We start from the raw sequence: 23,442 nt of genomic DNA, 5'->3' as shown, positions 1-23,442 counted from the left end.
CCTCACTTTTTTCACCCACTTTTTTCTCGTTTACATTTTTTTGGCCAGGTGGATCGAAACTCAATGTCTAAGTGCTGTATATTTGCCTTGAAAGACAAAAAAAAATGTCTGTACAAACTTTGTATGCATGATAAAATAAAAAAAAAGTTCCCCTTATTACCTTAGAAAAGTGCAAATCCTTTTAGGACATTTTTTATGTTTTCACTGTTTTCATGTGAACATACATATACCATAATGACCAATGCTGAAAGGTTGGTTAAAAGATCATAAAAACTGAGCAAAGCCTTGACTGTTCTTTTATGAACTTTTACATATTTTGCAGTTATTACAGATACGTAAAATTATTCAAGTAAAAGCAATATTTGGGTAATTATCTGGAATCCATAGAAACACACTTTAGACTTACTAATCTTCAAGGGCATTCTATAGGCTTATTTAAATAATGTTATATTACATTTTGTAAAGTAATAAGGATTATGGTATACATGGTCATATATGTTATGCATGTTAAAACCATTATATTATCTGGTCTATCCTGACAACAGCACAGCTTCTTTCCTTAAAGCATATTCTTTGACGTTCTGTCCACTCTAATTTTAAGTATTCTATATAACTGGGTCACTGAATCTCTATGCTGCTAAACCAGGCACAGTAGGAAGTATCAATCCAGAGTTTAGTGATGTGGTTAAAAAATCACTGGGGAGTAGGTCAAAACCAGAAAGGTAATTTTTACTTTCAACCTATTTCAGATTTGAAATGCAGTTGTGGTAATCTTGTTACTGGGAAATGCTGTATAGAAGTTTCTAAGACCCAGGCACTGGGGGCCGTATCCTGCCATCATTCTGCATCTGGAACCTTGAAAGCTACTTATGGAACAGCGGCAGGCTGTGACCCTTCACTTTCAATTTTACGTAATACTACACAATGGCAAACTTTCCCTTTAGACACGTATACATGGATCCTTCTAAAGCATGCCAGACTCTTATTCAAAGAAGTTTGCTCTTTGAATTACGGGTTGGGGTTTTTTTTTAATTTTTTAAAGTGTTTAACTTATTTTAATATTTTTTTTCTTATTCTTTTCTGCCCTTACCTGTCAAGCTATCTGGCAGCATTTTGGATATATATAACAGTGACCAGGGAATGGCACCAGCTAATATGGGTCTCACAAATGCTTCTTGCCCAGCTAATCTACCAGTAAAAAGGGAACTCACAGGTAAAGAAACTCTGAGATTTTAGTATATTTTAATTTCAGAAATTATGCTGTTTCTCTTAACAGTTGAATAAACCTTACCCATGAAGTAGATGTCCTTACTTAAATTACTGAGATTTTTTCAGGTCATAGTTTAATTTAAGGAAAATAACAAGGACCAAGGAGAAATGGGGTTTTTTTTTCTGTTCTCCTCTTTAGCAATTCAGAAACCATGTTTGCTCCCTGGTTTTTGTGACCATCATCCTCCTAAAAAAACTAATTATTTTAGGAAACACAGGTTCTTCCATGGCTTGGCTCCTGATCAATGGTATAAATAATCATCCATTAAATTTGTTCCAGCGTAGAACAAATGGTTCTTTTAAAAAATTACAATAAGGCTATTCAAGGTAAATCTATATTAGTGGATTAACAACTTTAAAAGTTACATTCAATTAATCCAAAGAATGCTAACAACCATGTACAGTTTATTAGTGTCACTCAGAGGAAACAGTGAGTTTGTTCAATATCTTGCAAATCTGATTAACTCTTGCATTATGGGATATACAAATCCATATTCACATTAGTGTATTGTAAGTTTTATCCTCCTGCAAAATACAGCAAATTGGAGAAAATTACCTCTGCATAGCATTTCTATGTTCTTAAATAATAAATTTACAGTAAAAAAAAATCTTCAGCAACCTGCCAGACTTCCTTAAAAATTTAGTACTGGTAGAATATAGATTTGCTTATGATCTTGTTTAATAATGAAAAGAGTAATGAAGTTAAAAGACTAGATGGTTGCTCTTTTTGACAAGAGGCCATTTTGAAAAGGTGAAAGAAGTACTGGAATTGCCACGTAAGGACTGTTTTAATAAATGTTACTTTCTGTCAGAAGCAGATACACGAGCAATGGCAAAGGAGAGACAAAAAAAGGATAACCACAATCTTAGTAAGTATACGTTCATCTTTCATCTCATTAAATGAAATGTATAGAGAACGCAGAAATAATGTACATTAACTACCACTTCTCTGCTCTTCTAGATCAGCATTGTACCAGGGTAGTCAAATTGAACTCAATCTGAAAACAGAGCTAACCACACAGTTTTCTTCCCTGAAATATAATTTCTGTCTTTGACTTTTGTCTTTCAAAATACTTAGCATATTGTAATTAATTTCTTTCTGCATCATCTGCTGCTGCTGTTTTTTTACTGTTTATTTTCTACTGTTGTACATGTATCCTGCACACTATACTTGAGGTCGTCTCCAAGAACTACAGTGCAAAACATACGAGAAAGGAGGCAGATGATGAAAAAAACAATGGTGAAAATACAGTCTTCACACCTTCCTTACTGAAGCAGCACCCAAGTGAGAGGCTGTATCTATGGGTGATGGGAAGGAAAGAAACTTTTATGGAGGATATTGGGCAATTTCTAAACACTAGTCAGGCACTGAAAGTTGTGGAAATTGAATGGCACAAAAGGAGATCAGGGCAAGACTGGGTGACACTCACAGTGCTTTGACTCTCGTCTGACACACAAGCCCCCCACTCCCAGTAGGGTGGGATACATTTCTGTTTCTTTTATAGAGAGCAGTGAAACCATGTACAGATGTTAGGCTTTTCAGTTCTAGGGGAATAGTCTCCTGTAGCTTAGGCTTAGAACATAATGAAATTCATAGTGCAATGTCTAAATATTAAACTTATAAAAATAAGCATCATTTTTGTTTATCTGGAAAAAAAAAATTATTGTTGAAAAAAGATTTCCTATCATGTTAGGATTTTTTCCCTTTAAAAAGTAATTTGAAACAAAAAAATCTGAAGAATTCTTCTTGGAAAGTGTTGAATAAAGAAATTACATTTTCCACTTCTCTTTTCCACTTTTTCTAGCAGAAAGAGTTTGGGAGTTGGACACAATGATCCTTATGAGTCCCTTCAGAACAGAGTTATTCTATGATTTTATGAATTTAAAACTAAATTAGTTATTAGTTCATAACCACTATTTATATCTTTATTCTCTGGCTATTCCATTCATCTTAGAGGGATTTATGGGTTTACTTGCATGAAATTATGTACCTGGAAGTACACATCCACTAGTACAGTGTGGGAGCAACCACTGTGGGAAAACTTTCTGCTACTTGGACTTCCCAGGAGGCATTTTTGTTTCTGTTTGTATGTTTTTGTGGACTGCAGATAGATATATAGATTTTTTAGGCCTGTTACTAGTAAATCTTCTCTGAAGTGCCAGTACTTCTTACTTGTCTTGTTTGGGCAGGAATGGGGAGTTTTTGCTGGACTAGGAAAAAGTGGGGCGTGGGTGTTGTCTGGAACCGTGAGAAGAGAAGATATGCACATGCAGACATTAGTGATGCCTTACCATTGTCTCCATTGTTTATTTTGGCTTTGAGATTATCCTTTCTGAACACAGAAGACGTGAAGACTGCTCCTCACCACAGGCAACTGAGCTGAAGGCTGTATGCTAGGACAAATATTTTTTAGGGCTTATTGCGACAGGACAAAGGGTAATGGTTTGAAAGCAAAGGAGGGTAGATTTAGACTAGATATAAGGAAGAAATATTTTACAATGAGGATGGCTAAACATCAGCACAAGTTGCCCAGAGAAGTGTAGGTGCCCCATCCCTGGAAACATTCAAGGTCAGGGTGGATGGGGCAACCTGACCTGGTTGAAGGTGTCCCTGCTTATTGCAGGGCAGTTGGATTAGCTGACCTTTAAAGGTCCTTTCCAATCCAAACTATTCCATGATTTTATGATAAGATACAGATATGCAACACCTCTTCTCTTCTGGTTTGGCTACAGGTGTAGACTTCAGAACTCAAAGTCTCTCTGAAAACAGCTCTATCACCTGATGGATTAGGTATACTCATGCATTACATATAAAGGTTTTATAGTGTGATCCACTCTTTCATGACTACCAGAGTTTTTAAAGATTATCTGAGAAAACAGTTTTCAAAACCTGATTTTTACAAACATATACTTTCCACGTCAAATAAGGTCCACATTTTACAGAAATGTTCTTGTATGTCCTCATACCAAGGAGAAACTAGAAAAATATTCCTTATGAAAGACTGGACCCTCACTGAAATCATGAAAAGGGGTTCAGATCTAAGAAATGGAACCTCTTCTTCTTGTAAGAGCAAGAGCTTAAAACATCACTAAATGTATTTTTTTTTCAAATAAAGAATTAAAGGTGTAATTTTTTTGCTATGTGGCCATCCTGTCCATTGATAACTTAAGACTGAGTTATCTCAACAGACATAAATTAGGGAAGTCCTATTGAAACACTTTTCCAAGCTTCAAAATTTTCCCCCTAGTTCACTAGCATAGTAATTTTGAGCTTATTTTCAGGAAAAAACCTACAAAAATAGATGAGAAAAGAATATTGTAAGTGTCCACTTGTAAAGAAAAGTTTTTCTTTGCCTTGTTTTATAGCTAGTGTCTAGTTGACTGCTTTTTCATGAGTTCTTTGCAGAGCTTTTCCACACTATAAATATTAATTAAAAAACATCTATTAAGCCATGTGACTGTGTAGTTAATACACATTCTTTAAGTTTTTTTGCCCCTTAGTCTGTTGAGTGGAATTCCTGTTTCCAGAGACAGTAAAACAAGATAATATCTCTCACCAACGCAGAGCACTTCATCAAGGTAAATCCAAACACCCAGGGATTTCCCTGAGCTGAAATCAGCTAGGGAGGACCAAGGTGACTGCCACACAAACCTAAGACCCTTACATAGATGGGAAAAAAAACCACTGTTCTATATTGGAGGAAGTAGGGAACTAAAAGTGATCTATGTGGTGGGGCTGAGACTAAAAGCCATACGCTTGTATGACAGTGAGAGGGTTGAAGTCAGCCTAGGGAGACTTACCAGGTTTCCTTTCACTGCACACTTCTGATTTATCTCTTCTAGGCTGTAAGGACCATTTTTTTTTTTTCTACTTATATTCAAAATCAGGACTTCGCACTTTAAGTGTTTGTCTCCATACATGGATGAGGGGAGTGAGTATGCATTCTTGTTCTGGCTGCCCTACATGAGTCAGCTCTGGTCTGATAGAGCATACTGGCATTAGCATATCAAGCCCAAGATCAGGTCTTCCAGGAAGCAAAGAATAGTAGAAATGGCTCAATGTAATGCTAGTGACCTACCAAACCTGAATCCTGTCAATGTTCAGTGGGATTTGAATTGAGTCAAAGTACTATGTGGAAAGAGTGGACAAAAGTGTAAGTTCATGCCAGTAGAAAAATCACTAATGGTTTCTGACAACTAGCAGTAGCACAAAAGGTCTCCAACTGTGTTTGTCCTTCTTCCTCCTCAAAACATTATTTTCTGGTAGGAAACAAACTTCTTGCCATTTGTAGAGGATTTCCATATTGTCTTTCAGTCTTGTCATAACGAGGCTACTCAGGAGATGGGTATATACAAGAAATCCTTCAAAGTGATGAGGACTCCTCTGGACCTATCTGCTGGAAAATCTCAGATTTATGCATGTAAAAGCACCTGGAGAAACTCTGGTGAGAAAGGAGAGGAGAATTCTTTCTAAATCAGTGAAATGAGAAGCAGGAAGTTGACAGACCTTCTGTGCAGAGAAGGGGCAAATGCTCCAGTCTGGATACCAGTCCAATGCTAATGAAATGGACTGAGAGTACAGACAGAGGGAGCTAATTTTAACGGGGCTTGGCTTCTATTTTTAGTTTCTATCTGAACCGCAAGTAAACCAAGATATCATACAAAATTTGTCTTAAAAGAAGCATAAATTTAAATTTTAAAAAATATTTTTTTATTTTTTAAATGAAGTATATGTTTGAAAAGTTATTGTAAATATACTTGTGCTGACTTCAGCTCAGGGAACTCCCTAGGTTTTAGGATTTACCTCGGTGAAGTGCCCTTTCATTGAAGGAAACTTGCTGGGGAGGGAGTGTTTCTGGCAAAGAGCCTTTCTCAGTTTTGGTGAAGCGATATAATTGCAGTTATGCCCTCTCATGGTTTGCAATGTTGATAACAATAGATAAGGGATAAGAAAGCTGTTAACCACTATCTGTAGCAGGAGTGGTGACAAAATATGAAATACTGGATGAGTTGTCTTGTGTCCCTCTTGAAGTCACCAGTAAACTCCACTATGCTGAAAATTCCATTATGTGGGAGCAGCATGGAGAAAGCCTACAAGAACATCAGGAAAAACATGTGTTAACTCACATTTAGCCAGTATAGGACTATTTCATTCCTTAGGAGTCTAGCTGCAAATAGGGGAGAAACCTACAGGTAGTGTAAGATACAGAGATGGTACTAATCATGGAGATTGTCCTGAAAGGAAGTCAGAGACAGGTAAGAGATCACGTCGGGACTTCTATTTGAGGAAGAAATGCACATTGACTGAAATATTTTTAAGTAATTAAAATGGTTTATGTTGAATTTCTCCAATAATATTTCACCATAAAACCAGTAACTTTCTTTTTAACAGTTGAGAGAAGAAGAAGGTATAATATTAATTACCGAATCAAGGAGCTTGGCACACTCATCCCCAAGTCTAATGATCCGTGAGTTCAACAGTCTTTCTATCATAATGTTTATAGTTTAAACAGAGGGGAAAATAGAGATAGTTGCATATACTGGCTATAGGAATGAATAATGGGACACAAAATCTTCTATGCTGGGTCACTGGCCCACATCAGGCTGTTAAAGTAACAAACCTTTGACGGATTTTCGTGCCTGTTGGGAAAACTTATGTGAAAGAAAAATAAAATGAAAGCAATTCCAGGGTCTTCAAGGGAGATTGTCACATTAGGGGAAAAAAAAAAAAAAAAACAAAAAAACCCAAACAAAACCAAAGAAGATAGGCCAAACAACAGAAAGTCCAGCTCTCTGTCCCTGGGAACAATTGTATGGTGTCTCTGGAGAAGGAAAGAGTGATGCTTTCAGCCCTTGCCATAGGCCCTCTAGTGGGATAAAACAAAATTAAATGCACGCTGTCACTCTCTGCCCTTTGCCTAAGAACAAAAAAATCAGCTCAAGAGTCTGTAGACTGAGCATTTTTCAGAAGTCCTCCACTCAGTGCAGGGAAAACAACAGTCCTGAAATGCAAGGATAAAAATAATAATTGATATAATTGCTATAATAATAGCATTTTATACTAATGCATATACTTATAGTAACACAAAAATGCTTATTGCTTAAACTATATCTGCATTCCCTAAAAGCTTATATTTGTCATCAATATGAAAAAAGCTGCTTTGGTAGGAAAGCCTATTGCAGGATTAGCGATAACAATTCAGTGTGATATTTAATGCTGCACTCTAGCCTTAGATTTCTAATGTCACTCAGGGAAGCCTTTAGACCATGCACCAGCATGATTGTTACTCACGTAAAATTGATTATACAGATTTCGCCTTTATCATTTTCATGTTAATACAGACCTGAATGATACTTCAAATGAAAACATCTATTGATATTTCAGCATTTTTTTTCCTTAGGACTAAGAGACTTTTGATTATATTAAGAATTTCTATAACAATATAAAGCTACAAGAGACTTAGAGAAGCACAAGTTTGGCATAACAAACCACCTGGAGTAAAATCACCAGAGAGAAAGTTAATGTGCTGCATCCATTTTAGAGAATTCAAGAACTCAGCTCCTTCTACAGCATCCAACCAAGACTAGATAAATGGGCATGTTCTTGTTATTGATACAGAATTAGGTATTACAGCTGAAAATAACAGTTAAAATAAGTCCTTTAAGTATCTAAACAAAAGGTTTGGCCATTTGTGATCTGTTGCAAACACAGAGAGGTATTAATTTTGCTGGTGCATCTTTCAGTATTCAGGACCATTTGGGCAAATAATTGAAAGATTTCTCAGAAAAACAGTGGATGGCACTGTTGGTTTGCAGCTATAAAGCAGTAATGGAAGCAAGTTATGCTGCAATTAGAAATCGGCATGGGGTACAAATTCCAGTTGTGATTTCTAGTTGCCTGCAGATGTGTTTGTTACATGTTTTGTTCTGGATTCAGGTTTGGTTTATGAACTTATTTAAAATTTAACACCTAGAGCAATCACTTAAGCTCTTCTTAAAATGAATTATCTGGATCTGTAATTTTGCTTCAGTGAGTGGATGGTGGATTTTACCCACAGATTTTGGTGTTGTTCCCTAATGAGAAAGTTTCAGGTATAGGCCTGAAGAAGTCACCCTTATTTGTTTTAATCTACAAACCCATCATCGAGTTCACCAGTGTGACAGCTCTAAAGTGGCCTGTGTTTACAAAAGCAGGAAATTAACTTAGGTGTCTCACTTTCTGAGAACTGCTGTCTTCAAAAGGCTGGTAATTAGTACTCCTTCTGACAGCAGGCCTATTTAAAAACTTTCAAGTTGTTATTCAGAAAAAGGAGGCATAAAAAGGTGCAGGGCATTTTTGAAAACCTAGGTTATAACGTAAATTTGCTATAGTTTAGTGCCAGGTTAAATTAATCCAAAGAAGTGTAATTACATTTTTTAATACATTTGTAAGTGGAAATACATTACTTTGACCATGTTGTTCTGTTGGCTGAGCAGATAAAAATTATGATTTCTTTCTGGTATGGTCCTGTGTTGCCAAATCATAACTCAGTGTCCTTACTCTCTCTCTTTTAGATCTTGATTTTTCCTTCATAACATCTCACTGTGCCCCCAATCTGCCCTCTTCTTCTTTGAAAGAAAGAGATGTATCGCCTCTTACAATACTTTATCTGTAACATTTTATCACATGTAGCATTTTCACCTCATATATTGATTTTGGAAGATTCTTCTTATAGTGGGAACTTAGCTGTAAAAGGAGAAACCTTACTGATGCTTGGACTAATGACAGTGAAGAAAATCAGCCTTTCCATTGAAGAGCAAATACTACTCTAACTAAGCCATTGTGGTTAGCATGCCTGTCCCAGACGGCTTGCTTCAAGAAGATTACATTCAGACTCAGGAACAGAAAAGGATATTTTTGATGCTATTTGGAATCCTTTCATGATTTATATTTCTTAGAAGTGGTGTGTGGGGTTTTTATTTCACTTTTGTTTTGTTAGTTATAGAGCAAACTTGTTTGGCTCCTGCAGAGCTTCCACAGGGACTTTCTTTTGACTGGCTTAAGACTCTATTTTTGTCACCTTTTATTTTTTTTTTAATTTAATGATGAAAAGTGTGCATTACATTGCTTAAACGAATGGATCTTTTAACTTTGCTTCATCAGCATTAGAAAATGCAGACAAATTGCAAAGAACTTTGACACTTTTGTTTAATTTTCAATGCTTAGATATCCAAGTGGTAGGTAATTCAGAAATGCAAAACAGTTCCACAAAATAATTAAGAAATATAATTTTAAAAGGCCCCAAATACCCAGTCATATTTTGCTGAGAAAGTCATAACCTGCTCCTTTAATTATACTTACCTTTCCATTCATAGTTCCTTTGTGTTCAGCTTTTCAGAACCCAGTTTTAGGTGGCTAACAAGCCTTGCATGTTCTGATAGAGTCTGGAAATGTCTATGCAAGAAATATTTTGCACTAGCTGGACAAGAATTGACACAAATACTAAAAAATAAAATTAAAAAAAAAATCTTTCCTTTAAGAATTATAGTCATTTTACAGAACCAGGATGTTAAGAGAACCATTGAAGATTTGGGCAAAGTAGTGGGCTGTTCTCTCTCTCTGCTCTCTGGATCCGCCCGTGTCTGTCTGACCTTCTGTCTGTTGGCTATGGACAGAACCGCTAATGGCCAGCACAGACACATTTCTTGTAAATGAAAAGCTGGTGTACACTCATTCTATTATAAAATAGAAACTTGCTTTCTCTTTCAGAAGAATACTCTTTGTAATTGTGCCGGTCATCAAAACAAGTACAAAGTCCTTCAAAGTATTTCTTTGAGCAAGTATAGTCTAAAGCTAATTTCTCAGAAATAGGGAAAGAAATGGTCTGCAAACATAGTTTCAGCTTCACAAATATATTTGTTATTATTAACTGCTCTGTGTCTGGCAAACTCTGTGACTATCACTCTCTCCCAAACTCTGGTTTTGTTAATTAGATTTAATCTCCGATGATCAGATGCTCTTGTCCTTCTTACAGGAGTTCAATTTGTGCAAACTAGCTAAACTCTTTTGACTTCAAGAAAGTTACCATAAAGGAATTGAACTCAAGATCCATTTCATGGCTATATTTCTGTTCTCCTAGATGAGAAACTCTCCTAGGTGAGAGTCATATGTTTTAGTCCAACCATTTGAGATTTGTAGAAAGATTCAGCTGGTAAAGATAGGACAAGCTAGGGTTCAGAGACTAATAAAATGCAATGAGTCTTTTACGTATTTTCTACTATTCCATGCAAATCATGTCAGTTGTGGTAGACTTTTGTTAATTAAAGTAAATAACACATGCATAGCTTTCTAAAAATTTCAAGTTACTGTACCACATGCACGCACAGAAACAGAGATAACAATCCTTCTTTACAAAGGTCATTGCTGATGACCAGAACTGCAGAACTCCTCAAGTTTCCCATGTGTTTCAATGTTTACAGAGTGGAGCCTTATAAATATACAATAAAGATGAAGAATGAGGAGAAAAAAAAAAAAAAGGAATTAATGGAAAGTGAAAGAGTAAAATGAATCCAAAGAATTCCTGCCATCTCAAAGACTAGTTGATGTATATCAAACTTTATAAGTTCAAACAGTAATGAATGCAACTGTTTTGTCTGTTTTTATGAAGTAGTTTTCAACAAGATGACTAACAATTGCCAGTGGCTTCTCAGTTTTTAAAGGTTCTCAAATGGGTTTGCAAGCCTTGTCATTTAGAATTTTATTTCCATGATATACTGAGCAAGCACAATATATACATCTCTGAAAAGCAAAAAACACAATATCCTAGAGACAATTCTATAGTTTTTCAGTTAATTCTATTTGCACCCAATTTAGAATTCAGCATTTTCAGAGAAATAACGAAAAACCAATAACTGATGAGAGATTTCTAAATTCTTTTTATGCAATTGTTGTGTTTCGATTTAATCCATCTTCAAATGTTGAGGTGTCTTTTTTCTTCCTATCATAGATGAATATGCTTGTCTACCTGCTGAGCAGAGCAGATGCATTGTAGACTATTGACATGCAGGCACCTCTCCTGTGCTATTCACCCCATTTTCTGTCATCCTCCTAGTTATATTGCTACTCTTCCAACCCTGCACAGAGCCACAATCTACTTAGAGCCTCTGTTTCTCCATAGCATGGTCCTGCGAGTGCTATATGGTGCTCTGGGTAAAAATGGACAGAGGTGTGATGAAGAACCAGCACAGGTATCTTCAATATTTTCTTTTGCTCCTGGTATAAACAGAGACACATGGAGTGAAAGTCGTGTTGATTTCTAAGGTCACCAGCTGATCCTTTGCTGTGCTGCGTTCAGACACAGGAAGATTTAGCTTCAGTATTCTTCATTTAATAAGATGTCGATGAGTATATGTAATATGTGTAGAGATGCAGAAGATACGTGGGATACACGCACATGCAGGGAGACATACACACAAAACAGCAGCAACTCTTATACGATAATAGCAACCACAGCATTTTCATCCTAGATTTCCATTTCTCAAATTTGTAAATATTACTACAAGAGATATCTATCCAGATCTGTCTCATGCAGAACCTGACCAGATATATCTCTCCAGCAGCTTGAATACAGGAATTAGCCCTCCAGTGAAGATTTATTTCAACCTATGAGAAAAAACATCGTTACTATATAAGTAAAAATTCAAATTATAAAGACAATATAAACTAAAAGTAAGCAATATCACAGAAGTCATCAATTATGTGTAACATGAATGAATTTAATCACAAAAATATTCCAGATACATTCTTAACTATATGGCTTATTCACATGCCGATCAGAAAAATGAACTAAAAATATTTTTGTCCGAATTTGATTTTGAATTCAGAATGTTTTATGACTGACATGAAATCATTTGTGAAATCAGTATGAAAAATTGGCCAAATACATGATATATGCATACATGATATATGCATATTTTTCTCCTGCTGTTATATTTCTTAATTTTATCATTTTGCCAGCTATGGATTAATTTCTAATTTCATAATGCTTCATTTTTATGTTCAGACCACCAGTCCAAAACTGGCTTAGTTTTGTCTTGTTTACATGCTGGGAGACATTGACTTCCTTTGGTTAGTCAGACTGTGATTCTCTAGAGTTTATGCTATAGATTTTCTTATTATTATAGTGTTTTCCAAAGTTGCCATAAAAATATCCTAAATAAATCATTTTCACTTGGAGCCTTCTCTTTTCCACGCTGAACAAGCCCAACTCTCTCAGCCTGTCCTCGCATGGCAGGTGCTCCAGCCCTCTTGCCATTTTTGTAGCCCTCTTCTGGACCCGTTCCAACATTTCCATATCCTTCTTACGTTGAGGATTCCAGAACTGGACACAACCCTCCAGGTGGGGTCTCACAAGAGTGGAGTAGAGGGGCAGAATCACGTCCCTCGCTCTGCTGGCCAAGCTTCTTTTGATACAGCCCAGGATACGGTTGACCTTCTGGGCTGCAAGCGCACATTGCTGGCTCATGTCAAGGTGCTCGTCAATCAGCACCTCCAAGTCCTTCTCTGCAGGGCTGCTCTCAATCACATCATCCCCCATTCTGTATTGAAACTGCAGACTGCCCCGACCCAGGTGTAGGACTTTGCACGTGGTCTTGTGGAACCTCATGAGGTTCTCAGAGGCCCACTTCTCCAGTCTGTCCAGGTCCCTCTGGATGACATCCCATCCCTCTGGTGTGGCAACTGCATCACTCAGCTTGGTGTCATCTGCAAATAATCCCTCTATCTATATTGTTGATGAAAATATTAAACAGCACTGGTCCCAGTACAGAACGCCGAAGGAAACCCCTTGTCACGGATCTTCATCTGAACAACAAGCCCTTGACCGCAACTCTCTGAATAGGAGCATCCAACCAATTTCATATCCACTGAACAGTCCACCCATCAATCCATATCTCTCCTATTTAAAGAGAATGATGTTGTGGGGGACTATGTCAAAGACTTTACAGAAGTGCAGATAGAGCACATCCACTGGTTTTCTTGTGTCCACTGCTGTGGTTACCCCATCATAGAAAGCCACTAGGTTGGTCAGGCAGGACTTGCCCTTGGTGAAGCCATGCTGGCTACCTCTAATTAACCCCCTGTTCCCCACGTGCTTTAGCATAGCTTCAAGGAGGATCTGTTCCATGATCTTCCCAGGCACAAAGGTGAGGCTGACAGGTTGGTCATGTTTTCTACTCTTTTTTTAAAACAGGGACATTGTTACCCTTCTTACAGTCACCAGGGACTTCTCCTGACTGCCATGGCTTTTCAAACATCATGAAGAGGTTTTCAAATATCATGGGATGGTCTAAATGAGAATACATACCCACAACAGTGATGTTTTGAATTTGTAGACAGTAGGGTGTGAGACAATAATTATTTTCTCCCTGACATCCTTACTTTCTAAACCTGAAAGCTGTACATTCCCAGCCCACATCACCGAGATGAGGAGAGGTCCTAGTGTGCTGATGCACCACAGCTTGTGTGCTGCCCAGAGAGGACAAAGTTGGAGTTCTGATCAAAAAGCTGTTTCTACCAAATATTTAGCAAATTACCTGAATTTTAGGGTGTGGTTAAAAACTGTGATGTTTTATCACAAATAATTATGCGTATTCTTCTGTTTGTCTTCAAAGCTATCATCTTCATAAGGATTTATCCTTAGCACAATGTGTCAGGGAAGGCCAGGTGATCTGGGCTCCATAATTCTGTACCTGACTGGCTTTTGGTCTATACATTCAGTAGAAAGACAAATGCCTTGGTGGAAGTCTCTAAGGGTGCTTAGCCTTGGAGTAAATGTGCAAGGTTCCTTAGGCATTTACTGAATGTAAAGCTAAATGTAAAACCCAGACAGACACTTCTGCAATAAATCCACCCCAGGTTACAGTTCTGCTCACCATGGGTGAACATGTGAATAGGAACAACTCTTGTTAAAGAAAGTAATCAAGGTATACCAGAAACTGATGACTGACTGTAGTAATATTTATAATTTTGACTCTATAAGTGCCCGGATATAAGTATATGTATTTGGAATAGGTACTAAAAAAAAAAATGCACTAAGGTGGCTAATTGTCACTCTCAACCTCAGCTTCTTACTGGTTTAAATAACTTTTTCCTTCCCAGGTTGCTTAGTAGGACCAGAACCTCTGCCAGTCTTATGTTTGGTCTAAGCCATCTTGCAGTGAAGTGCATAGTTTGGATAAATTCTTCTGTGTATTTAATGCCTCAGGCCCATTCTGTATCATAAAATACTGAGCTTTGTTAGGAATTTAACTTGGTTTATATTGTTTCAAGATTTTTGAATGAGATTTTTGGCGTTCCATAGCCATTATGGTTACCAAAGTGTGATTTGTCTGGTCTATCACCAAGAGGAGTGGCATTCAGCATAGCCCATTTTTTTCTCAACAAGCGTAAAAGCAGACTCATTAGTAAGTCAGGTAAAAGGAGTAGTATATTCAAAATGATCTTAAAAAATTTAGGCTTAAGTCCTCAGTAATGTATATTTCCTAGTTCATTAATGCAGAAATACTGCACATAGATTTTAATCTTAGAGTTAATAATAAAAGCAATTTTCACTAAAAATATAAAAACTGTAATGGTAGAATCATGATATTGCGTTTAGCTCTCCCACAAAAAGTCACTTTATTACTTTCTTTTGACACTTATTTTCATTCTGGGATTAATTTTACTATATAAGGGCTTCTTAACTATTCTATTAAAATTTCCATTCAGAAGCAATAATATCTAAGGGTGAATAATAGTCATGTAAATCATTATTTCATATTAATGTAAAAGATTTTGTAAGTTCTTATGAATTCTGCTGACATGCACAATTGTGAAAAGGTTATCTCTACATTCTGCAGTGATATGCGCTGGAACAAAGGAACTATTTTAAAAGCATCAGTGGAGTACATCAAGTGGCTACAAAAAGAACAACAGAGAGCCAGAGAATTAGAACACAGGCAGAAGAAATTAGAGCATGCTAACAGAAGACTTCTACTCCGAATTCAGGTTTGTATAAGAGCTTCATCATGAACTACAAAGCTTTCTTAGTACTTTTTCCTCATCAAATTTTATTAGTCTATATCATTTTCCCTAAAATGCTATTTATTAAAAATGAATTGGCCTTCCCTATTTACTGCCGTGTATATTGAGGAGGGGGTATTTTTTACATTTCTAGGAAATTCTTTTGATAATTAAGCCTTACATAAAGGAATACATGGAAAATTAATAAAGTAGTTTTACGAAGTTTGCTTCTGTATGTATTAGGGACAGACAAAAAAGGAGGCAAAGATATATATCCCTGCTGCCAAAAATCAATACTGGACACAAAATTCACTTCATTATTTTAATTTTCCCTTTGTAATCTTTTCACACATTCAATTTTCTTGGGTATAGAGCACCATGTTATATCTGCTTATGACATGAAGCAGCAGAATATGGCCCTACGTTACTTGAAATGCAAGATTTTAATATAGACATATGAAGATGAGAAAGATAGACAGAAAGACATAAAATCAATCTTATATATGTATATATCTGTCATAAGTATCATCAAGTAAACTATTTTCTGTTTCTCTAGATAGGAGTGAATAACAAACTAGAAACTTGCAACATTTTTCTGTCACCTTTATAGGGTTCAGTACACAATGATTTTAGAGAGGCTGTCCTACCTCATGTTCCTGTAGGACAATTGTTTAATGACAGGAGGGGAAATAAAAAGAAAAAAACCTCAAATGACAAATTTTTGTAGAGGAACAATTTCCTATTTTAAAATGTAGTTTCACAAATGGACAAATGTTACAATTAATTTGTATATATGGTCTGTGCAATTAATGCAATAGTTCTGAAGCCACTGTTTTGTCTTGTAAATTCATTATCTAATTGTTTTTGTTTGAAATGTTAGGAACTAGAGATCCAGGCACGCGCACATGGCCTTCCAGTCATGTCTTCACTCAGCGCTGTTGATTTAGCTACACAGGTCATCAAGCAACAGTCTTATCCAGAGGAGAACTCTGTAGACTACTCTCAACAAATGCCTCTGGCACATGGACCAAATTCTGATGTCTGTGATGGATCTACCGCCTTTTCTGATCCACTTTCACACTTCACAGATTTGTCCTTCAGTGCAGCATTAAAAGAAGAGCAACGGCTGGAGGAAATTTTACTGGATGACACAGTGTCACCATTTGGAACAGACCCACTCTTGTCCTCCACATCCCCAGCTGCATCAAAAGAGAGCAGCAGGAGAAGCAGCTTTAGCACAGATGATGGAGATGATTTATAAAAGCAGAAAGGGCCTCATACGTCTCTAAACCACTTGCTAAAAGACTGAGTTGAGCATAAGCACAGTGTTTGTGCTTATTTTAAATCTGACTAAGGAGAGACACTGGGAAGATAAGTAACTACAGGACTTGGGTTTAAATCAGCTCTTACTTCACAGGAAAATGAGATGGACATGAACACATATCACTTTGCCCCTAATTCACAGCTGACATTTGCACAAATCTTTCTTCACCGGGATATTTTTACTGTTGTTCAATGACTTTATACAGCACTATGGAAATAGTTATCAGAAAAGGAATACTCATGTCACGAAAGTGTATTCAATTTGCTTTCATTATTCTCTGCTATAAACACGAGTTTTAATAATTTTTTAATTTCTCTTCTTGTTTTTATATATAACTAAAAATTCTACAAAACATGATGCAACAAGGCACTATGTAAACTGGGAACTATCATAAAATACTGAGCTTTGTTAGGAATTTAACTTGGTTTATATTGTTTCAAGATTTTTGAATGAGATGATGCAACTACAGAGATATTACAGGTTTGAAAATGAGAAAAACAGAGAGTAATGCTTTCATACAAGTGAAGTGAGCATGAAATTTAAACTGGGTAGGCTTTTCTTTACCAGGAGGAAATCCATTTGGCTTTTCATAGAATTTCAATTTTTTTAAATTTCATTTGTAGAAAAAAGACTTTAAATATATGTTTTAATGACATAGAAATAAAATGGAAACTAACGTAATGACAGAGATTCAAAGAACTAAGACAGAAAAAGATACCACATTTCAGCAGAAAGACTCATCAAAGATCCTGTGTTACAATTAGCACCATTTAAAACAAGCACTAGCAAGTCAAGTGCTATGTCAGCTGCTTGTTCCAAGAGTATTCAAACTGTGTCCCGTTTTTGTGTAGAAGAGACCAGAAATCAGAGACACAACAGTGTGCTTCTGAACAATGCTTCCAGTGTACTTTGGCAGGACAGGAAGGTTTTTCCAAAGGGACTCTACTTTATCTCTATGAATGCTTCTGATCCATTTGGAAATGGAGAGAAATGGAAGATTCCTATTGCAGATATTTTTGAAACAAATAGAATTTAACTTAAAATTTGGCTTTGGATTCACTATAGAAAAGCTGAAAAGGATGACTTTTCAAACCAAAAGGGATATTCAGAAGTGTTGATGTGATGCACGGCTTCTCATAACTAGCTTGCTAGGAGGGGGCGTTCAGAAAATGTGGTTTGATGACTCAGTAAAAGGTTGGCAGTTAGAGGGCAGACAGAAGACATATAATTTCTATACATAGTGAAATTCTGGAGAATGATGTATGTTCCTGGAGGACATTAGGTGCAATCATTCTAATGGTAATATTAATACATAGGAAAATAAGCTGGCACAGGGTCTTCACAGCTTTTCCTCAACCAGAGCCAAAGATCACATTTGGGAGTTCTCTAACAATTCAAAATATGTTTCAAAACTGTGCATTAATTTTGCTGTCACTAAGCCTGCCTCATGCCCCAGAATTGTCACAGGACTGGAAATAGAGAGAAGAGATTAAAATGGGGTCTTGTTGCTTTAACATTTTAAATGCTTTTAAACATATTTTCCAAGAACAGAGCACTTGTTTCTTCTTCTTGCCTCTTCTGCTATTGGTACCTGGGTCCTCCTCATAGTCTTTGTGATGTTTATGTTCCTCCAGGGTTGTAGCCCATTCCTGACCAACCCCTGATAATTTCATGACAGTTTCTTAACAGGAAAGTTAGCAGTGGGATAATAAATTACATCCAAAGGCTATTAAATACGATGGAATAACCAAATTCAGAAGTATATGTATGTTTTTAGGAATCTCAAGTAGTTCTATGAGCCTATTCAAACCATTTGGATGTAAACTGAACAGAACAGAACTGATCTTCTTGTTGCATATCTGTGGGGGTCCCAGACAGCCTAGCATGCTCCTGAGTCTCAGAAGAAGTGAAGATGTTTCCACTGTATGATTAAAAATAGTAACAACAGCAGCCTTCTCATAATTTTCTTCCTTTTTTTTTTTTTATGGAAGATAGGAATGGAAAAACAAATGAGTAAATTAAGTTAATTAGGAGAGGAACAGCTTTGTCTGAGTTTTGCAAAAGACTAGTTCATATTGACATTTGAATCCAAAATATGATGAATTAAAAGTAACATTCATGCTAACATTATGGTTAGTGTAGGATGCATATTGCCATTTCAGCCATTGAAAGGAGGGGATACTTGGTTGATATCAAATGCCATTTGTCCTTGTACTGCAGTTTCTACTACATTAGTTTTAAATACAACAGTGTGTATTGCTCATAATGGAGAAAAAGAAATTAAATATGAATGTGTTACATGATTTTCCCATTGAACTTTTACATGGGTCTTAGCCCATACTTCTGAACTTATTGACTAAACAACATCCTGAATTTCATCACTTTCATAAGCACTGCTCTAAAAAAACCCATTATAGTGCATCCATTAAATTTTTTAAAGTTGATTTTCATTCTTCTGACAATTGGTTCAGTCTGAAGCACCAGATTTTTTTTCTCTTCCTGCATGAGAAACTTAGATAGCAAATGCTTCTTTTGCAATATACTGTATTGCATCTATCTTTAAATATATTCAAGCACTCTTCATTCACAGAAAATCTCCAACCCCCTTCCCCGAAACACTGAAAGTATCCACAGCTGTAGGTGCATATTATGGCAATGTTGTTCCACTAACATTATTCTTTTTCCAGTAGGAATTAATCATAATTAGTGTTTTAGCTAACAACTATGGCCTGCATTACAGCATCATCCTTGCAATTAAGTAGTGATACAGTGTGCAAGAAGCAGTAATGTAGGCAGCTTTGGCATAAATAGGTGGTACTAAAATAATTTAGAAGATGTGTGTGCTGGTAACCCAGACCTTCTGGAGTAAGCACTCCCTCTCCCACTCCAGGTTTGATGAGGCTGCTGTGAAGCTTAGAGGACTTAGATCAGAGCAAAGCATGATCCTACCACCTTTCACAGAAGAAAGGGATTTCTTGACTACAGAGACAAATCCTGATGTCCTTCCTAGGGCAGAATTTCTTTGCTGTCTGTGTGAGTTTTATTGGGCTAAAATGTGATGCAAGTGAAATCATAGAATCATAGAATGACAAGGTTGGAAAGGACCCACTGGATCATCGAGTCCAACCATTCCTAACACTCTCTTAAACCATGTCCCTAAGCACTTCATGAACTTGTTCCTTAAACACCTCCAGGGAAGGTGACTCGACCCCCTCCCTGGGCAGCCTCTGCCAGTGCCCAATGACTCTTTCTGTGAAGAATTTTTTTCTGATATCCACCCTGAACCTCCCCTGGCGGAGCTTGAGGCCATTTCCCCTTGTCCTGTCCCCTGTCACCTGGGAGAAGAGGCCAGCTCCCTCCTCTCCACAACCTCCTTTCAGGTAATTGTAGAGAGTAATAAGGTCTCCCCTCAGCCTCCTCTTCTCCAGGCCAAACAACCCCAGCTCTCTCAGTTGCTCCTCGTAGGACTTGTGAAATACACTTTTTAGCTATTTCCTACAGAGATCTGTTTAATGAATTCTCATGAAAAACAACGCACAATATGTCTATGGCTCTGGCTTAGAAAAGAATGAAAAAACTTACAGAGTTTGACCCTAAGGAGGTCAGTGTGTGAGAGGAATTGGCCGTTTTTGTCAAGATGTATTAAATGAGGAGTTCTTGCTTGTTTTCAGTAGAAGCTGTTCAAAGCTGGTGCACGTATTCCTACAGAATACACAAAACAGCAGACTCATAATTACCCAAAAGGAAAGGGAGTTGAAATATTAACATCCTGTTTAATTCATGAAATGGATATAGATACTAAACTAAGAACAGAAACCTAAATTATTTCCTTGCACATAACATGGGTAGTGTGAAAAACTACAGTAAGTACATAGTTTTAACAAACAGGAACACAGTTGCTTTATATAGTAAAATAACTAAATATAATTCAGTCATTTAATCTTAATAAGAACACTGTTACTATAATACTTCTGACTTTAATAGGGCTGTATATATGAACGGAGGATGTAAAATTATTGTAATTTAAAATTATGTTAAGTCTCTTAGATTAGAAAAAGCATTTACATTCCTATTATAAGACTGTAGAATATTTTTATAATAATTGCTATTTTTCATTGTTAACCGAATAGTATATTGTTTTCTAAGTCAATGTATGCAGACAGAATGTACTTTATTACACATTGTACATGCAATCTTTTTAAAATTACATTTTATACATGCTGGTATTTTGTGTTTATTCTATGAATACAATTAAAGGACTGAAATTAAAATATCTCTTTATATGTCCCTGTGAAACCTCACTATCCAGTCCCTCAAAGAATGCCATCACAAGATGGTATAATAACATCCACTAAGAACATCTGAGATACCTAACAGACAAAACACTTCATAACTGTTAACATTTAGTCCATTATGATAATCATGATCCAGTAGCCTCCCATTAATAAAAATAATTGATACATTCTTTAATATTGTCTCCCGCCATCTGCTTATTCCTGCTGCTAAGGCTTTGATTTATGGAAAGTATTTTCAGAATGTTGCAAAATTGCTAGAAGGCATGATGATATCAGTTAAATCACTAAGAAGCTCTACAAAAACCTTTTAATGTACTAGATGTTCCCCAGACAATCTAGGATAAACAGAATATTGTATTTTAAGATGTAAAACATCTTTTAAAGCTGATAATTAAGTAGCATTTGTCACTAAAAGATACTCTTACTTAAAGAACTAAGAAAGGATTCAGATTGCATTTTGAATTCCTAATATCAAAACTGCTGCTTCCTTTAGCAGATATTTGGTGTTTTCTGTGCATGAAATGATGCAAAAGTTGTTGAGCAGTAATATATATTACAGCAATAGTTTTGTAATAGTTCATTGTTTCATGTAAAAAATGCTCATTTTTTGTGTACATCTGATAAACATTCTATTTGTAATAATGATGCTCTCCAGACTTTTTATTTCCTTAAATCATCAAGACAGTATTAAACCAGAAAATGATTATAAATACTATTTAAAGTTCAGTGATTAGGCATGGAAAAAAGCTTTCCTTTTTTACATATTTATTATGCACTTAGGATTTGGTCATAAAAGGTGCTCAGCTCTTTTGTGAGGGACTGAGAGCCCTCAGTTCACTTTGAAGAAAGGCAATGCTCAGCCTGTTGCAGGCACAGACACTTAACGATTAAATAAACAGCAACAGAAGGTAAAATCAAAAGTTATTTCAGAGATTAGAAAAGCACTATGTGATACATTGTTTGATTAAAAGCCGTGATATTTGCAATTGACAGACAAACAGATTTAATGTCAGCATCGTTTGTACTGACAACCAATGAGAGATTAGAGGAAAATGTATGAAGACGTGATGATAATCAGAACAAAAGTCTAATTATAAAGGAGGCTGCATCAGGGAAGTATGCTAAGGCTTATTGGTTAAATCACTGGTACCCATCAAGTTAAATATATATCAGTTTCATTAATTGGCAACCACAAGACAAGTGTTCTATATTCAGAGTGGTGATGATTTTGATATAATCCACCACATTGTGGTTAAGTATATGATTCATGTAATAAGAAAAAGGTGCCTCCAGGCTATTGTTCCTAGCATGGATTAAAATTTACATATTGCTTCTCCTTATGTCAAAACATCTGGTGCCTGCAAATGCTAACATTTCGTTAAAAAGTTTCACAAGATAGGAAAAGTGGATTGGAAACACTGCATGAGAATCATTCAAGCATGATAATGGAATAAGAGGCTGAGTTATGAACAGGCAGATTGAACAATAGTATAGTCAAAGATATTCATATGCTTATGAGTCTGATAGACAACACTTTGTATAAGAAGGGGAAATGCCCTAAATCATAAGAAGTAATCAATCATTTTTTAAATATTGAGATATATTACCTCAGTTACTTTCCAAACCACATTTTTCCCCAATTAAGATCTGTGCACCCAAGTATATGTACTTAGTGATAAGATCATGGCTAATACATTCATTTCATTCATGCGCTTTAGTATGTTAGCATCCCTACCTGCCATGTAGATATCTCAAATAATTTCATTACTCTTACTTTTACTGTCCTGTTTTAAAGCGGCATATGAGTGTATAGGAGGTCTCACCTTACTTCCTTGAAAAACCTAGCAGTCCTTGCATCAGCACCTAGAACGTAGGCTTGAGATATTTATTTCCCTTGATTTCTAGGTGACACTTAAGACATTAATTTAATTTATGTAACATATTAATTTAATTTATTTAATAATTTTTTTTTTTGGTGCTAGGTTATCTAGAAAGCTGCACCCCAGAGTGCTGCAATTAGCAGATACATTGATGACGGAAATTTCCCTCTGTGTAAAAGGAGGCAATAAACAGTGTTTTGAGTGAAGTATCTTGATTCAAGTGATACTATATCTACTAATCTTCTGGAATCTAAACATAAACAGTCTTTGAGGGGTGTTATGTTTGCAAAAGAGGAACCATTCAAAAAAATGATGATTCCTCCAAAGTGCTTTTGCATTTTAAAAGTGTAGTGCTTGGATTAGAGATTTACTTTCTCTTTTAGGTCTCTGGAATTGAAGCGTATAACATTTACATACCTTAAGTAACCCCCTGACGATACCCCTGTGATGTCCCAGGACTGTATGTCTGTGCAACACAGACAGCAGTGGCAGCAATCGCTCTTTCCTGGAACCAGTCCCACTGCCAGCAGATTCAACTGAACAAAGCCTCTGGTGGTGAGTCCTGTCCTCTCATCTCTCCAGGGAGGTACACCTCTCCCCAGTCTCACTTTCCACCTAGACTTCTTCCTCAGA

The 23,442-nt window shown here is 36.4% G+C and overlaps 1 protein-coding gene across 5 annotated transcripts in view; it reads left to right on the top strand.

The window, feature by feature from the left end:
- The window catches only part of TFEC (transcription factor EC), a 139,580-nt gene extending 118,041 nt beyond the window's left edge, over nucleotides 1–21,539 (top strand). For 4 of the 5 annotated variants that reach the window (XM_054056135.1, XM_054056131.1, XM_054056133.1 and 1 more), the window contains 5 exons: nucleotides 1,099–1,213; nucleotides 2,082–2,138; nucleotides 6,662–6,737; nucleotides 15,148–15,295; nucleotides 16,191–21,539. In XM_054056135.1, the coding sequence (XP_053912110.1) occupies nucleotides 1,099–1,213; nucleotides 2,082–2,138; nucleotides 6,662–6,737; nucleotides 15,148–15,295; nucleotides 16,191–16,571 (777 nt within the window). In that variant the 3' untranslated portion in view covers nucleotides 16,572–21,539. The remainder of the gene's footprint in view (nucleotides 1–1,098; nucleotides 1,214–2,081; nucleotides 2,139–6,661; nucleotides 6,738–15,147; nucleotides 15,296–16,190) is intronic. The other variant, XM_054056132.1, reaches the window with a different exon arrangement.
- Nucleotides 21,540–23,442: the final 1,903 nt, after the last annotated feature.

The sequence above is a fragment of the Cuculus canorus genome, chromosome 1, assembly GCF_017976375.1.
Source record: "Cuculus canorus isolate bCucCan1 chromosome 1, bCucCan1.pri, whole genome shotgun sequence".
Classification (NCBI taxonomy): domain Eukaryota; kingdom Metazoa; phylum Chordata; class Aves; order Cuculiformes; family Cuculidae; genus Cuculus; species Cuculus canorus.
Note: the sequence above shows the minus strand (reverse complement) of the source record. Positions and strands in the feature narration are given on the sequence as shown.